This window comes from Natator depressus, chromosome 1 (assembly GCF_965152275.1).
Source record: "Natator depressus isolate rNatDep1 chromosome 1, rNatDep2.hap1, whole genome shotgun sequence".
Classification (NCBI taxonomy): Eukaryota; Metazoa; Chordata; order Testudines; family Cheloniidae; genus Natator; species Natator depressus.
This window is the reverse complement of record NC_134234.1, coordinates 332,404,683-332,422,342: the sequence shown is the minus strand read 5'-3', so window position 1 is coordinate 332,422,342 and position 17,660 is coordinate 332,404,683. Positions and strand designations below refer to the sequence as shown.

Genomic DNA, 17,660 nt, shown 5'->3' with positions numbered 1-17,660 from the left:
ACACGATGCTGCTGGCCTATGTGGCTCAGCTCCAGGAGCCTGGTTTTAGCTTTCCATAGGCAAAGTAGTACTGTGGAACCAGCCTTCATTGATTTGCATGCTAAGGGAAGAAATTCAGCACGGGAGAATTTTGAAGGCTCGCTTTCCATTTACCTTTCCATCCAACTTGAAAAGCAGAGAGGAAAAGCAGTGCAATACAACGTACCTGCCTGACCTGTACTAATATGCAGAGAAAATTCTCCCTTCACCATCCATTTACCCCACCCCTCCCTCGGCTAACCTGGGCAGTCCGTGTCCTTTGCTATTAAACTAAACAGCAAGTTAAGGTGTACAAACACACCAGCTGTAACAGCCTGGTTAAGTGGCTGCAGGTCAGAGTTACCATGAAGCCCAGTACAGGACATGAATGAAGGCTTTTACTCTGTTCACCATACAGCTTGTGTAGTGTATCCACTGGGCATGCTGATTGCTCTTATTGATGATTTACATTTCTAATAGCAGCTCTATGTTGCACAACACAACATTAACTTTTACTGGCTGAAGTTCACTGGCACATAGGCAAGGCTGGTAGACATGGGCCCAATCCAACCATCTGAAATCAAGGATCTCTGAAATCTGGGGAAGTTCAGATCCAAACCTGAAACTCCCTGGATTGAACCAAAGGCTAGTGCTGCACACTCGAACATCCAGGCTCATCTGTACTCTAAAGCATTAAGCAGAGGCCCAGATGGGACACAGGACTGGAAGGACCAATGTTAGGACACAGAAGAAAGGGGAAGCAGGCTCTTCTTTACACAATACACCACAGGACTGTGCTGTTATCTGCCATATGCAGGAAGAGAGAAAGGATGGTCCAGTGGTTAGGGCACTAGCTGGTGACCTGGGTTCAAGTCCCTGCTCTGTCACAGGCTTCCAGTGTGACCTTGGCCAAGTCACTTGGCCTCTTTGTGCCCCAGTTTCCCACCGGTAACATGAGGGATAACGGCACCTCCTTCCCCCGCAGGGTTGTGGTGGTGATAAATGTATTTAAGATTGTGAAGTGCTCAGGTACTAGGGTGATGGGGCCTGTATGAGTATGTCAGATAGCTCAACAGTACAGAGCAGGAGAGGTCTGTTGTGCCATGTGCAAGGCAAACTAAGGATGGACACTTTCAGGATCTTTTAGTTGAGTGCTTGAGAGTTTGCAGCTGGGCTGACAGGGTTTCAGTTGCTTTGATTTGCTGAGAAAGGGGAGGGTAAAAAAAAGCATAATCCCAAAATGGAGCCCTAAACTGAACCTCTCCTTCCTGCTGGCCCAGTCCTGCAAGGTGTGACTTCAGTGGAGGTGAGTGCCCGCAAGAGGCATTCACAATGGTACAGGAATAGATCCTACGGAAGTGAGCACGGGAAATTCCCCAGAGTGCCTAACAAGCTAGCCAGAGGCTGTGTTTTGGTGAGAGGCCATTGGCCAAACTTCTTGATAGCAATAGGAATTAGTGGTTGTGTGTGTTCTAGCTGAAGAATTTTTCTTGTGTATATATAGTAGTTTTCCTTCTGTTTTACAGTCTGTAGGTCAATCTCGGTTCCCCAATACCCTAGAGCTTTCTTGTACATGCTTAACCCCTGGTTTGTATAATAAAAGTTAAGAATAATTTAGTTTTACTAACTTTCCCACGTACGTCGGAGAGCCAGTAATGAATCAGGGAGGGAAGTTGTCTGACACAAGTGCCCGGGAGACATGCCACTGCCACAGCATCAGGGGAACAGGGAGTGGCCTTTGGCCTTTACATAGATTAAAGATGAGATATTTGGCAGCAATGCTACGTTCCCACATCATGGCCGGGCTGCAGAAGCTGGATGCGACACTTACAGGCGTAGTAATGCATTATCTGGGACATTACCAGAGTGTAGTTTTTGTCAGTGGCCAGATGCTGAGCACCCATGACTCCAAGGAGAGATGCAGGTGCTCAGCATTGGGTCCAAAGGTATTAGGAGGTTGATTCTGCAGGGTGCTGAGACTGCTCAACTCTCATTGACTTCAGTATGAGCTATGAGATGCTGAGCATCCATAGGAGGTACTCAGAATTTATCAGGTTTGGGCTCTAAATAGGACTGTATAACAGCTAAGTGACATATGGACTATGTCAAACAACACTGAATATTTATTTTCTTTCATCCTTCATATGCTTTGTAAGTTTCTTTCTTTCTTCAATTAAAGTAACACTTGTTAAAAAAAAAAGATCTTAAACTGCAGGAAAGTAGGGGAGTGACGTTGCTCAAGAGAAGCCACGTGGTCAGAGGGAAGGCAGCCATGACAGAAGGTCATTTGAGAGAGCAGAGAAGTAGAGGCATCCTGAGAGTTTTTAGGAGAATCTACCACCCCCACAAAAATGAGGCTATTAAATGAGATAGCATGTTACTGTTGGGAGCCTGTAAGTAGAGGATGATGGGTACCTTTCTCCTAATAAAGTAAAAACTTCATTTGTACAAATTTGGAGGGGCATTGTCAGCACTGTCAAAATAAAATGAAGACGGGTATTTAATTATGCTTTAACCTTCATAGCTTTTAAGGCCAGAAGAGACCATCATGCTCATCTAGTCTGATCTCCCACATCACAGGCCAAAGAACCTCCCCTAGTAATTTTTGTAAACCCATAACTTCTGTTTGAGCTACAGCATCTCTATTGGGAATGATATCCAGTCTTCATTCCGGTAGACGTCAAGTGCTGGAGAATCCACCACATCTCTAGTAAGTTCCAGTGGTTAATTACTCTCACTGTTCCTTGTGCTACTAATAACACCTTAAATCATTAAATACTTTAATCTAATTCACAGTGCTACAGTCACACTGTCTACTTTGCGCCTTTCACTCGGTTCAGACAAGTCATCCAACACTGCAGAGTTTCACTTTCTGGTTTTCCTGCAGTAGCACAAGGTTAGTGGTAGGTCAACTTCTGCCCCCCATAGTGTAACCTCTCCCAGTGACACCCAGTTTGAGCTTGGTCAAACATGGGACTCCCTAAATGGTCAGATCCAAACTGGCTGAAGGGGAGAAGAATACACTGGAGAACTGGCCCCTGTTTTGGAGTTTCCATCACTGTAGGAAATTTATAAAATAAATCCACACTCCTTTCTCCCCAGCTCTTTTCACTAGCATTTTCTATTTGGCTCTTAAAAATATATATTTTTTATTCATAACAGGTTTTATAAAAGCTCCTTTAAATAATACTTTCTCCTCTGTCCCCCGCCCCCAAATCTACTTAATAATATCCCTAAGGACCCAATCCTGCAAGCTGCTCGGCAGTGCTGAGCAATCTCAACTCCCACAGCAATTCAACAACTAAGGGCCTGTTTCTGCTCCCATTCTGTCCAGTGATAAAACTCCCATTGACTTCAATGGTGCAAGGTTAGACCTTAAATGAGTCCTTATTCTGTTGCTTAAAAAACGGGCAGTGGATGCTGAGGGTGAACTGGAGGATGCTGTTAATGCCACAGGGAATCTCATTAGGGGCTGCTTCAAAGATCTGATTCCGCTGATAAATAAAGAAATGAGAATATCAGCTGTTCTACAGAGGGCAATGTTAGCAGTTGCTCTCTTACATTATGCATGATTTGTGACTGCTCAAAGTACAAACTAGCTGCTCACTCTTCCATTAGCAAGTCCCGGCAGCTCAGCTAAACCAGGCGATTTACTGCCGCTACCTAGGTTAATCACTTTACATTTTGATAATGCCTTATTATTGCATTTGTTATTAAGAGCGATGTAATCTCCAGGTAACAGAGGCTTAATAGCAGGCAAGAGAAGGTTTCCGTGACTAAAGCAGGGAAGGAGCCCACCACGCATGGGGTTTGCTTTGTGGATTTGTTTTCTAGGCACTTCCATCACAATCTTCTTCCGGCAGCCTTCCCCTTCGTGTGCTGTCACCGAGTACGGATTTTGATAACGGGTATTGATCGCCTGTGTTTATGAAGTGGCAGAGTACAATATAAACCATGTAATTGCACCGACAATGAGAAAATAAACACTCTTATTTATAGTATTGATTGCAAACACTATCTACTTGATACACTTTGCTGCTGGAACACGGGCTCTATGTGAAATGTTGGGGATGCTTTTGGGTATGCCCAGGCCAAGAATAGTGGCCTAGCGAATACAGCACTGGAGTAGGACTCAGGAGACTTGTGTTTTATGCCTGGCTCAGTCACCGGCCTGTTGGGTGACCTGGGGCATATTTCTTCCTCGCTTTGTGCCTCAGTGTCCCCATCTGTAAAGTGGTACTGACCTCCTTTGTAAAGCGCTTTGAGATCTGCCAATGAAAAGCACTGTAGAAGAGCTAGGTATCAGTGTTATGGTTGCCTTGCGTTGACATCTCTATTTTATTAATGAAGTGCCTATTATATGAATTCGTTAAGCTTGCTCATTGCTGTACAAGACACAAAAGAGACACTGTCTCTGTCTTGGTACTTCAGACTGCAAAGGCCAAAGCATGTAGGTAATGGTGCTGGAACAGTTTTTATATTCAGGGTGCTGGGAGCCATTGAACAAAACTGCAAACCCTGTATAGGATGGAAACCACTTCAAGCCAGGAGGTGCTGCCGCACCCCCAGCACCCCTGCATGTAGGCATGGTCTACAATTGTGTCAGAGTGGCACAGTCCTTTCCTGAGCAGTGCAGCCTGCTCCCCCCAGTACTATCCAGGTCACTCCAAGGGACTGTATAATAGGGAATCCTACCCCTCCCCCCCCCACACCCTTTGGTGTATGTGTCCCCCAGGGCAGATGGAGGGAGATCCCACAGTCCTTCATGGGGGATTGCAATTGTGGGCAGCCCTTGCATGGACTGGGGGGATATTTTCCAAGTGTTTCAGATCAGCAATAGTGACTGTAAGAAACAATCAGCAGAGAGTGATTTCCCCCCCACCCCACACACACACAAAAAGCTCAGCACAGGTCCTGTCAGTGTAACCAGAGTCAGGTTCCCTTTGGCTCACTTGGTGCAGTTGCTGCTGATGGACCACAGAGGTACTGGTCCGAAATGGGCCCGACCTCAAATTCTAGATCTTGGTTTGTATCTCTGCAATGGACCGATTCCAAACAGCAAATCGGCATCCCCTGAAGATTTGGGATTCAGATGTTGATTTATGGAACCCCAAATATGTTCGGCTGTCTTCCGATTTGGGGGTTGCGTCCTGCCTACTATAAAGACAGCAACTGGAGACCTAATTGGGTGTGAGCGTTTGGCTTAGACCCTTTTCTACGCTGCACATTACCTGGAAGAAGAGTGAATAATAAGGAACGTAGCCATTCGGCCATAACAGGTAGCCAAGCCTTTGTTTTCCCCTACATAAATGCTGGTATTAATAAAGTATGTGAAATTTCTTTTCCTTGTTATTATGTTAACTGTGTTGGGACCTGGGTATATGGAACTCTGGAATTAGGCACGTGCCAGCAGCCCCATCACTTCCAGCAGAAGGCCCCATTTTATCTTGGGACAGGCTGGCTTGCATCTAGATGCAGGGGTCATCATTATTCCCCACCTCAACCCTGGTCTTTCTGGTATACTTGGTGGACAGGGAGGGAGCGTTAGGGCTGGTGATTTTGGAAAGGTTGGCAGTTAGGAAGGGAAATGCATTATAGATTGGGTATTCGGCTTTGTGCTTGGTTGATGACCGAGTCCCCCACAAGGCAACAGGAATCAGTCAGGTGTTTTTTGATCCACTGTGAGGTTCTATCTGGATTGGGATGGGAATTCAACATTCTTCGCTCAAGGATCCTTGCTCAGAATATACCCATCAGAATTCTGCTACACTGCCTTCCAGGCTCGGTACAAAGCCTTATTTCTCAGGCCATTGCATTGCTGACTCTTTTGAACTCCCTTTTTCATCTGGGTTATTCTCTCTTTACCTTTTCTGCTTCTGGTTTTGTTGGAGAAGTTGACATTCTGGGGCAATGGCTCCAGTACTGGTGACCAACAGGTTTAAACACGCACAGCCCCCCAGATACCTAGCGATGACCCCCTTAACATGCATGTGTGTCCTGGATAAGTTGTGTCACACCACCAGTACTTCTCCCCTGGTCCCCAGACTTCCTGGATCTATTATTAAAGCCTTCTGAAATAGTCAATGACTTGGTCTCAGATGTGTGTCCTTAGTTTTGGCCTGTTCCTGTCTGTGAATAGTCGGTTTGGGCTTGCAAACACAGCAGAGTCTCCTCTCAACAAGCAGCTCCTAGGAAGCCCACTAGTGCTGACAGCTAATTAGGAAATGTCATGTCTGATGTTTCCCTTTCATCTCCTCTCACAGAAGCCACAGAAGCCAACAAAGCTCTCCAGTGCCCTTTAGTAAGAAGGGAAAGGAAGTGTCAATATGGGAACAGCTGCTTTTGAGATAGTAGAATGACAACATAACAAGTACATTATGTGCTGGGAGGAAGCTGTGGCAAATGTGAGGCGGATGCAAATTTTTAGCCTCTGCAAAAATCATATTCAAGTGGAATATTAGCTTTACGGGGGAAGTATGAAACACAACTTGTGCCAAATCCCACCCTAGCTTCTATCCTGCAAAACTCCATTAAGCCACTCCCGTGGAGTTCCTCCAGATTTACGCTGATGTGACCGAAAAGACCCCAATTCCTGTTATTCAGGACTTTTATTCTGGTTTCCTCTAACTGATAGGTCAGTATTAATAGCATAAAGAGTACTTAAGTGAGAAGAACATGCTTCAGGCTGAGCTGAACTGCCAGGACCAATAAGTGACAATGAGCCAAATCCTGTAGTCTTTGCTGAAGTCAATCACAGTCAATGGGGAGTTTGCCTGAGCAAGGACCGGACTCATGTTTAGATCCCCAGAGACTGCTGCTTATTTTCTGTCTGCTGTTTCCTTGTTCCACCCTATGATAAAATTGGAATGAGCGCTCATTTGTGCGATAAGATATGCATTCCTGGAGCTTTCAAATTCCACTTGCCTGGGAGGGGGTTTTACTGCCCTACGAGGTACATTTTGTTGAAATGACACCAAGTTCCAGAAAAGAAAAGAAAAAGAAACAAGGACAATCCTTTGACATAGGAAAGGTGGAATTTTAACACTCCAGCATCATACGCTACAGTTACCCAGTCTTGTAAGCAACCTCTTGGTTTGGAGCAATGGAGGGCACAAGAGGATTGAAACAGCAGCAGTGATAAATCACCTCGCGCTTGAAGCCATAAAACTGATGTTGATAAAGATGTATGGTTTGGAACGTTCTTTCGGATCATTCCCGAGTGGTTCTTTTTACCTGATGGCGGAACTGTCTGCCTACAGCTCACTTCAGTGACTCTGCTATGGGCAGTGCTAAGCTGAATATTAATTTTCCTGGTAATGGTAAAGTGCTTGGTAATATGCAAATGACTCTATATCAACTTGGCCACTAGAATGATCTATTACAACGGGATGTGCTTCATGTTCTGTCCGTGCTTCATTTTGAATTTCACGTTAGCTTTTCTGTCTCCTGTCTCAGAGGCTCTTCATCAGCCCTAATGAAAAGATAATTTAAAGCAAACGATGACAAGCACAGCCACAGTGCATGGCAAGCCAACATACAAGATGCAAGTAGCACTTCACTGGAGTTTGGTTAGAAGATTGTGCCTGACCCTATCAGGCAAAATGACTCCACATTTGTAACATCTAGGCTTAATTATGGCAAGTTGCTATGTCTAGAGATGAAGCTTACAACTAGTTCAGAACACAACAGCCTTGCTGCTCAATGGGATGACATTGTCCTGATTTGCCATTCTATGCAGTGGTTCTCCACTGAGCACAGAGTCTAGGTCAGGGTCACCATCCTGACTTTCAAAGCAATGTGTTACACTGGGTAGGTCATCGGCCACAAGGATTGAACCTAGGCCCCCCACTACAGAAGGGATGTGGACAAATTGGAGAGAGAGTCCAGCGGAGGACAACGAAAATGATTAGGGGGCTGGGGCATGTGACTTACGAGGAGAGGCTGAGGGAACTGGGCTTATTTAGTCTGCAGACAAGAAGAGTGAGGGGGGCTTTGATAGCAGCCTTCAACTACCTGAAGGGGGGTTCCAAAGAGGATGGAGGTAGGCTGTTCTCAGTGGCTGCAGATGACAGAACAAGGAGCAATAGTCTCAAGTTGCAGATGGGGAGGTCTTGGTTGGATATTAGGAAAACTGTGCCCACATATCTATTCAGGGGACACCATCACAGGGCCTAATAACATCAGCCACACTATCAGAGGCTCGTTCACCTGCACATCCACCAATGTGATATATGCCATCATGTGCCAGCAATGCCCCTCTGCCATGTACATTGGTCAAACGGACAGTCTCTACGTAAAAGAATAAATGGACACAAATCAGATGTCAAGAATTATAACATTCATAAACCAGTCGGAGAACACTTCAATCTCTCTGGTCACGCAATCAGAGACATGAAGGTCGATATCTTACAACAAAAAAACTTCAAATCCAGAGTCCAGCGAGAAACTGCTGAATTGGAATTCATTTGCAAATTGGATACTATTAATTTAGGCTTAAATAGAGACTGGGAGTGGCTAAGTCATTATGCAAGGTAGCCTATTTCCCCTTGTTTTTTCCTACCCCCCCCCCCCAGACGTTCTGGTTAAACTTGGATTTATGCTGGAAGTGGCCCACCTTGATTGTCATGCACATTGTGGGGAGAGTGGTCAGTTTGGATGAGTTATTGCCAGCAGGAGAGTGAGTTTGTGTGTGTATGGGGGTGGGGGAGTGAGAAAACCTGTATTTGTGCTGGAAATGCCCCACCTTGATTTTCATGCAGGTTGTAAGGAGAGTGGTCACTTTGGATAGGCTATTACCAGCAGGAGAGTGAGTTTGTGTGTGTGGTTTTTGGAGGGGGGTGAGAGAACCTGGATTTCTGCAGGAAATGGCCCACCTTGATTATCACACACATTGTGAAGAGAGTGGTCACTTTGGATGGGCTATTACCAGCAAGAGAGTGAGTTTGTCTGTGGCGGGGGCGGAGGGTGAGAAAACCTGGATTTGTGCTGGAAATGGCCCAACTTGATGATCACTTTAGATAAGCTATTACCAGCAGGAGAGTGGGGTGGGAGGAGATATTGTTTCATGGTGTCTGTGTATATAATGTCTTCTGCAATTTCCACAGTATGCATCCGATGAAGTGAGCTGTAGCTCACGAAAGCTCATGCTCAAATAAATTGGTTAGTCTCTAAGGTGCCACAAGTCCTCCTTTTCTTTTTACTCTGAAACTAGGAGAGTGGTGAAGCAATGGAATGAGTTACCTAGGGAGGTGGTGGAATCTCCATCCTTAGAGTTTTTAAGGCCTGGCTTGACAAAGCCCGGCTGGATGATTTAGTTGGGGTTGCTCCCGCTTTGAGCAGGGGGTTGGACTGGATGACCTCCTGAGGCCTCTTCCAACTCTAATCTTCTATGATTATATGACCTCAGGATTTTAAAGCACAAGCCTTTTATGCCTGAATTAGGGTATCCACCTCTCTTAGCCAGGCCTGTAGCAGGCTCATTATTTTCTATATGGGGCCAATCCGCCACCAGGGAGAGAGAGCACCATACTGAGCTGGTGTGGGTTACACATACATAGGATTGGTCCTAAATCTACTTGACAAACCAGCTCTTTGCAACCGGGATCTCCATCTGACGGCTACCTTCTACTGGGAGAATGAAAATGTTGATCAGTGCGGGGGAGGGGGATTCATGGGTATGGAATATGGAGCCTTCAGAGAGGCCAGACTAAGACTATAGAATTTACCACCAGAAGGAATAAGAATGAGCACTAATCTCATCACACCCAGAGCTAAATACAAAACCACTTATTCACCCAACCTCTCCCCCAGTGCTACCCTTACTTGCATCAATATTCCTACTCTTTCTAGTCAATAAAAAGAAAAACAAACAAATCAGAGCCTATCTTTTGCTGACAGGGCAGATGATAGACAGATGATGTCACCAGCAAAAGACAAGTGACATCATCAGGTGCCAGTAGAGGTCAACATGAGAATGTCGATAGACTGATGTCTAGAAAGATGATAATCTGGCACTGACTGGTGCTGAGGAACCTTTTGATTTCTAATTTGGAAATGGTTCCCAACCAACCCCCCATATCAGAACACAAGGGCATTTAGATCCAGATCTGAACTTTGTGGCTAAGACCATCTGTCCATTCTAGGGATCTTTACCCAGAGCAGCATCCACTATTACAGTGATTCTGAAAGACAAGTGGAAAATGACTATAAAAAGACTGGGACCCAGCATGCCCTTAGGGCCCAGTCCTGCAAGGTGCCAAACATTGCTGAGCTTTCTTGACTCCCATTGAGTTCAAGAGGACTGAGGATACTTAGCACCTAACTTGGAAAGTTGGCACTTAGGCACAATCCAAAAAGCTCCATCCCCAATTCTGTTAATGTAGTTGGGGATTTTGTTTTGTGCATGTAAGGGGCTATGCCAATTTACACTTACTGAGAATCTGACCTGTATTTTATTTGGACTATTTTAACTTTTCCCCCACACGTTGTCATAATAATGCTGCAGAAAGAGACTGAATGGTCAAGTGGGTAGAAAATAAAAACGGACTTGGTTCAAACTGAAAAAGCTGTCACTACCCAGCCACAAGATTAGGACTGAATGGGAACAGAGAGTGGACTGCTCTCAGTGCCAGAGGCAATCTGTTTAGTTCGGGGTGAAGCATGGTTGCAGGGCGGCGTAGGAAACTTGCACTGTTGCTCAGGTGTGACTGGACAAACATGGGATTAAAAACTGGACATTCTTGGCAACTGTATTTCCCATTCTAGTGACAGGAAATACTGCAAGTACCACAATGTAAAGTACCTCGGTACAGTAAATGTCAATAGAATCACAGGACTTGAAGGGATCTCGAGAGGTCACCTCCTCCAGTCCCCTGCATTGTTTAATTAAATCTGCTGATCAGGGACTTCAGTCTCCAGGTCAGTCAATCGAGAACCTTTCAGTAGCACTAGAACTAACCTGATTAAATGATTCAGAATTATGAGTATGCTGAAATGTATTGTGCCCCCAAATATTTAAAGTGACTGCAACATTCCAAGGAAAACTGACTTGTCCACAACCCCTTCTGGTGCACAGAGATTCCTTCCGATTGCTGTTTGCGTGAGAGATGAAAGCAGAATCCTCTCCTTTGAACAGTGTTTTACAATCTTAATACACAACAGCCAGAAATGTTATACTTTGCACATTACTCAAAATATGTTGCTATTCAAGAAAAGTCACGAGAAATCTTGTTTAAAATGTTTTGTTATTTTTAAAAACAAACTCTTTAAAATGATTATGGGATTTTAATGTCAGCTGCTCTAGTGCAGTGGTTTTCAACCTTTTTCATTTGCGGACCCCTAATAAAATTTCAAATGGAGGCACGGAGCCCTTTGGAAATGTTAGCTATAGCCTGCGGACCCCTAGGGTCCGTGGACCACAGGTTGAAAACCACTGCCCTAGAGTAAATTCAAAGTAGCTCCATTACTTTTAGAATAGGAGCCTTGATGATTGCAAGGGAGAAACTCCAGATTTACACCAGTGTACAGTAGCAGAGATCAGACACAGCTATGATTTTCTTGAAAACATAACGTACTTTGTTGGCTCGTTCATCTTTTTTAAAAGTAAAACAAAAACCCAAGATCAAGGTCTATGATTTAACAGCTATCAAAATGCTAAAGACAATGGCACTTGATGCTGAGGGGAGCATAGTCTAAATGCTCTGTCAATGTACAAAATATTCCTAGAGCTATTAAGTCCAAAGCCATCTCTCAATTGTGCATATTTTACAAAACAAGTGCAAAATATATCCTGCCTCCGAGTCAGACTTTTCTTGTTTTCTGTATTATCACTTGGAACAAAAGACATTGCTGTTCCATAGCATTCGGGATATTGCTGGACATACTGTTGATCAGGAAACCTAAAGGGGTAAGAGGTCAATGAAACACTTTAATGTACTATTAAATTTGATGTCTCTTTTCGGATTATTAGCATCTCACTTTGAATAGGAAATTGTGGTTTACTTACAAACACATCCATTAGCAGGTGTTCCAGCGTAACTTCAATGTCTTCTAGTTTAGCTGCTAAAGTCATTGTGAAGGCAAATGTTAGTTCAGGTCCAGCAAACAGAAGAATCCTCAAGAGCCCCAGTACAAATTGTCTGTCGCTGAAGCTATTTCTTTAACTGTAACAAACAGTGTTATTTACAGGTAAAGAAAAACCAGTGAAATAAAACACAACATCTGAGCCTGGGTAATTCTCAGACTCAGGGCTGCCAGACCTAAAACCGGCTCTCACGCTGCTGACAGAGGGTCCAAGGGTTATTCCATATGTGGAAAGCTAAAGTCCAAGCCGAAGTATACGCGCTGTCCTTTTAGAACTTCACAGTCAGAAGCACAGTGTCGCATCTGGGAGAGCACAACCGAGCGAGACGCACACCCCCACACCCACAGAGCAAGAGACAGGGAGCAAGTGGAATAAACTGCCTTTGACTATGACTGATATTTATAGGACTACATGGTTTTGACTCCAGTCCATTTCTCTGTTCATTTCTGACCTTTCACAAATGGCTCAGGACACTGGAGCGTATTGTAAAGCGGGGGCAGTAGGTCTCACAGAAGTTGGCTGTGACCAGCGCCGGGCCAATTCACACAAGCACGCTATCAATAGTTCTTTGTCAGAGCATATCAAGCTCTTCACTGTAGCTGGGGACAGAGGGGAGCACAGATGTGTAAAAAACAAGGAAACGAAAGTTTTTGGATACTAGTTTTTTCCTAGGAATATTATTAGATCCCCTTACCCACTCCTAAAAGAATCAAAATAGAGGCAAATCCGTGGCCCTTGTTCAGGGTCAGGATGACCAGGAATAACCTAAAATGATCTCCCAGGGTTCAAGCCTGCAACATGCTGACCACCCTCAACTCCTTCTGCAGCCAGTTTGGATCCTGACAGGTTTTGAGGGCCTTCTGTAGCGGTCAAAATCCCTCAAGTCCCATGGACTTCACTGGGGAGCTGAGCACTCAGGGTCTTGCAATACTTGGGCCTGACAGGATTCCAGGGCACTGAGCCCTTTCCAAGATCAGAGGCTCATTTTTTATTTTATTTAAAAAACAGAACCAAGCCTGGAGCATGAGCTGAATGACTTGCTACCTCCCTGTTTCTCTGAGAGTTTGCTCTTGCTCCCATTTCGGTCAGTGGTGAAATAATCATAGTTGGTCTCACGTAGCACTTTTCACCTGTAGCTCTCACGTTGCTCTTCAAAGGAAGGGAAGTATCAGTGGGCCTGATCCAATGTGCATTCAAGCCAATGGGAGTAGTTCTAGGGATTTCAGGGGGCATCGGATTGGACACATTACCCCTATTTTACAGATGAGGAAACTGAGGCACATACAGATGACATGACCTGCCCAGGGTCACTGGTCGAGCCAGGAACAGAACTCAGGTCTCTCAACTCCCAGCCGGTGTCCTATTCGCTGAACTATGTTGTCTCCCATTGGCATCAATGGGAGCACGCTCAGCCTATGTATTACTCTACCAAACGCTTTTTTGTATTAAATCTACTCAGACTCGCTAATATCTTTTGAGTGGTTTTGCACACGATGTATTTCAGAATAAAAAAATAAAATAAGGGGCTTGACCAAAGAATTCAGGAACGGAAGCTCAATATTATTTATAAAGGTGGGAGATGGAGTCAGTCAATGGAGCTCAGCGGGGCATTAAATCATAAATTCCGTCTAAATGTTCTCAGAGTTATAGCTGAAATCACATTTGCAGACATCTGGGACAGGCATCTGAACAGGACCTGTCTCCGATGGGAGACTTTTACTAGACAACAGCATGATAGACCAATTGGGGCATGCTGTGATGGATGGTTTCAATAGCAAAGAAGGGTGTGTAATATATTTTCCTGATGGACAAACTCTGATACACACAAGCTTCCATAATCAGATAATAGGTTAGCCACTCCAGAAATAGACTCTGTGTTGGAGGGAGAATCTTTAGCACAGCAGCTGCCTTCAACAGCCTGTTCATCATGTACCTGCCACCCTTTTGTTAAAACTTAGATGAAGTATGTAACTTCACTGAACTGGACAGAGTAGGTTTCTTAATAAGCACAATTTAAAAAAAAATAAAAAATTGCAAGGAACAAACTCTGGAAGGTTATGCACTGAAAACTGCAAAAACTCAAGGAACCACAATCCAAAGTACAGACTGCTCACTCAGCCCAGTGTCTGGCCAGAACCAGCAATCTCATAAAAGCTGAATTTTGCAAGCAAAGAGCCCAATCTTACAAATGCTAATGAGCATACTGCTTGCTACCATGAGGAGTCATGTTCACTTTAATCTGATCACAGTCAAAAGCACTATGCTCAGTAGAAAGTATTTGTAGGATTGGGTCCTAACGGCCTGATCTTGTGAACTGCTGGGACCCCTCTACTCCCGGTGAGGTCAATGGGAGCTGAAGGTGCCCAGCATCTCACAGCTTTGCCACCTTGCAAGATCAGGCCCTAAACTCGTTGGATAGTCATTTGAATCAAAGGCAAATGCCAACCCTTTTGCAGCTCACCCATCACTACTCAAGAGCTAATAATTGTGGGGCAGTGGACCTACAGAGGAACTGAGTCAGCGCCAAGTCAGAAAATGAACATTGATTTGGTCCAATAGGGCAATCCTTATAGTCTTACTCATCAGTTTCCCCCCTCAAAGCTCTTCTGCAAACACTGACCAATTAATGGCAGTTAGACTGACGTGGGGTTAAAGTCATCCTTGGTGTAATGTCCCTGGAAACCAGTGGCCACCAAGAATGAATTATACATTTGTTCACCTTCAAACTAATGTGAGTATCTGACTAGACTGGCTAAAAAGAACTTTCATTGCAGTAAAACAAGTGATTTCTTCTATATTTAGCACACAATAGCTATCTGTTAAATACAGAAGTATTAATTTATAGGTTCTTTTCTATAGGACGCCTTGACGCACTGGTACAGCATTTTGTTCAGAGCAAAATTAAATAGAACATGTAAACAGTGTCTTTTCACTCTTCCTATAGCTGTATTATAATATCAGCCAGAGAGATTAAACAACCAGAGATGTCTTTCAGGGCTCAAAATGAATTTCCTATCTGATGAATCACTAAGACAAACACAGACTCCTTTTTCTATTCACAAAGATGAATTTCAAGATTTCAAAACTAATAGACAGTGTCAGGCACAAATAAGGGGAAAAAAAGGATGATGGGAACCCATAATGACTTCTCTGATTCTCCCCCTGTAGCCACCTGTCACTAACATGGCCACGTGCTCCACTGGTCAGAGCAAGGCAGGGGCGCTGGAACAATGTTTATAGTGGGGGTGCTGAGAGCCATTGAAGCAAACTGTAAACCCTGGATATAATGGAACCCACTTCAAGCCAGGGGGTGCGTCAGCACCTCCAGTTCCAGCATCTATGCAGCAAGGAGGTATTTAAGGGTGAGCTGACTGATTTCTGTGGCCTGTGTGCCTCATTATCACATTCAGAGATACTATAACCTTTGTAATTAAAAATATGCATTAACCCGTAACTGGTTGTATTGCCGATATACTGGTTGTAGACAGAAGCTCAACAGCTAGTCCCTTTCCCCAACAGAAGTTGGTCCAATAAAAGATATTTCCTCACTCTCCCCGTCTCGCTCATATCCTGGGACCAAAACGGCTACAACAACACTGAAATATACATAGATATTCATTATAACTGGATCTGGCATTCTGGTTTCACCCACAATAAAAATATGCCAACTTCTCTGCAAAAATTTGTATCTGATTTCAGATTCAGATTCTGAACATTCCCATAGTTTAGGAAGGTTTGGACTGACCACAGTAATAATGAAGGACTTTAACTATCCAGACATCTGTTGGAAATGTAATATGACAAAACACAAGATTTTCAGTAAGTTCTTGGAATGTGATGGGGACAACTTTTTATTTCAGAAAATGAAGGAAGTAAACAAGGGGAATGCCATTTTAGACTTGATTTGGCAATTTGAGTCAAAGTGATCATGAAATTACAGATTCCATGCTTTTGAGGAAAGCAAGGAATGAGACAGCAGAATAAGAACAATTATGGAGACTTTAACAAACTCAGAGAAGGGATAGGTAAGGTCCCACGGGAAGAAAATCTAAGGGAAACAGGCATTCAGGACAACGGGCAGTTTCCCAAGGAGGCAATATTAAAGATACAACTGCACATTATCCCGATGCATAGGAAAGATGGAAAGAATAGAAAGAGGCCAATATGGTGCGATCAGCTCTTTAATGACCTGAAATTCAAAAAGGAGTCCTACCAAAAGTGGAAAAAATGGATGAATTGCTAAGGAGTACAAAAGAGTAATACAAGTATGTAGGGACAAAATCAGAAAGGCTAAGGCACAAAGTGAATTACACCTAACAAGGGACATAAAAGGGAATAAGAAGAGGTTTTTTAAATACATTAGGAGCAAGAAAAAGATAAAGGAAAATTCCAGTCCTCTACTTAGCGGGGAAGGAGAGCTAATAATTGATGACATCAAGAAGGATGAGGTATTTAATACCTATTTTGCTTCAGTAAAAAGGTTAATGATGACTCAACACAATTAATATTAACACTAAGGGGGAAGGAATGCAAGCCAAAATAGGGAAAGAACAGGTTAAAGAATATTTAGATAAATTACATGTATTCAAGTTGGCGAGGTCTGATGAAATTCATCCTAAGGTACTTAAGGAACTAGCTGAGGCAATCTCAGAACTGTTAGCAATTATCTTTAAGAACTCACGAAGAATGGGTGAGGTCCCAGAAGACTGGAGAAAAGCAAACATAGTACCATACCTATGTTTAAAAAGGGGAACAAATAGGACCTGGGGAATTATAGACCAGTCAGCCTAACTTCAATTCCTGGAAAGACACTGAAAGAAATTATTAAATAATCAATTTTTAAGCACCTAGAGGATAATAGGGTTATAAAGGAATAGCCAGCATGGATTTTTTCAAGAACAAATTATGCCAAACCACCCTAATTTCCTTCTTTGACAGGATTACTGGCCTCGGGGTTAGGGATGAAGCAGCAGATGGGATATATCTTGATTTTTGTAAGGTTTTTAACACAGTCTCACATGACAGTCTCATAAACAAACTAGGGAAATGCTATCTAGAGGAAATTACTATAAGGTGAGTGCGCAACTTGTTGAAGAGTAGTTATCAATGATTCTCTGTCAAACTGGGAGGGTGTATCTAATGGGGTCTCAAAGGAATCTGTCCTGGGTTCAGTACTATTGAATATTTTCCACTAATGAATAATAGAGTTGGGAGTATACTAATAAACATTTGAAGATGATACCACGCTGGGACGGGTTCCAAGCACTTTGGAGGACAGGATTTGAATTCAAAAGGATCTTGACAAATTGGAGAAATGGTCTGAATTCAACACGATGAAATTAAGTAAAGACAAGTGCAAAGTACTTCACTTAGGAAGGAAAAAAAATCAAACGCACAGCTACAATATGAGGACTAATCATAGTACTGCTGAAAAAGGTCTGGGGGTTATAGTGGAACACAAACGGAGTATGAGTCAACAATGTGATGCAGTTGTGAAAAAGGCTAATCTTCTGGGATGTATTAACAAGAGTGTTGTATACAAGACACAGGAGAAAACTGG

At 43.6% G+C, this 17,660-nt stretch overlaps 1 protein-coding gene across 9 annotated transcripts in view; it reads right to left on the bottom strand.

The window, feature by feature from the left end:
- FRMD4A (FERM domain containing 4A) overlaps positions 1-17,660 on the bottom strand; it is a 552,335-nt gene that overhangs the window by 301,441 nt on the left and 233,234 nt on the right. Inside the window, exon 1 of one of the 9 annotated variants that reach the window (XM_074942602.1) lies at positions 12,023-12,224. The exons of the other annotated variants lie outside the window; for them this stretch is intronic. Within the exon in view, the coding sequence (XP_074798703.1) occupies positions 12,023-12,088 (66 nt within the window). The 5' untranslated portion in view covers positions 12,089-12,224. Of the gene's footprint in view, positions 1-12,022; positions 12,225-17,660 lie in introns of those variants that run through there. 9 annotated transcript variants of the gene reach the window in all.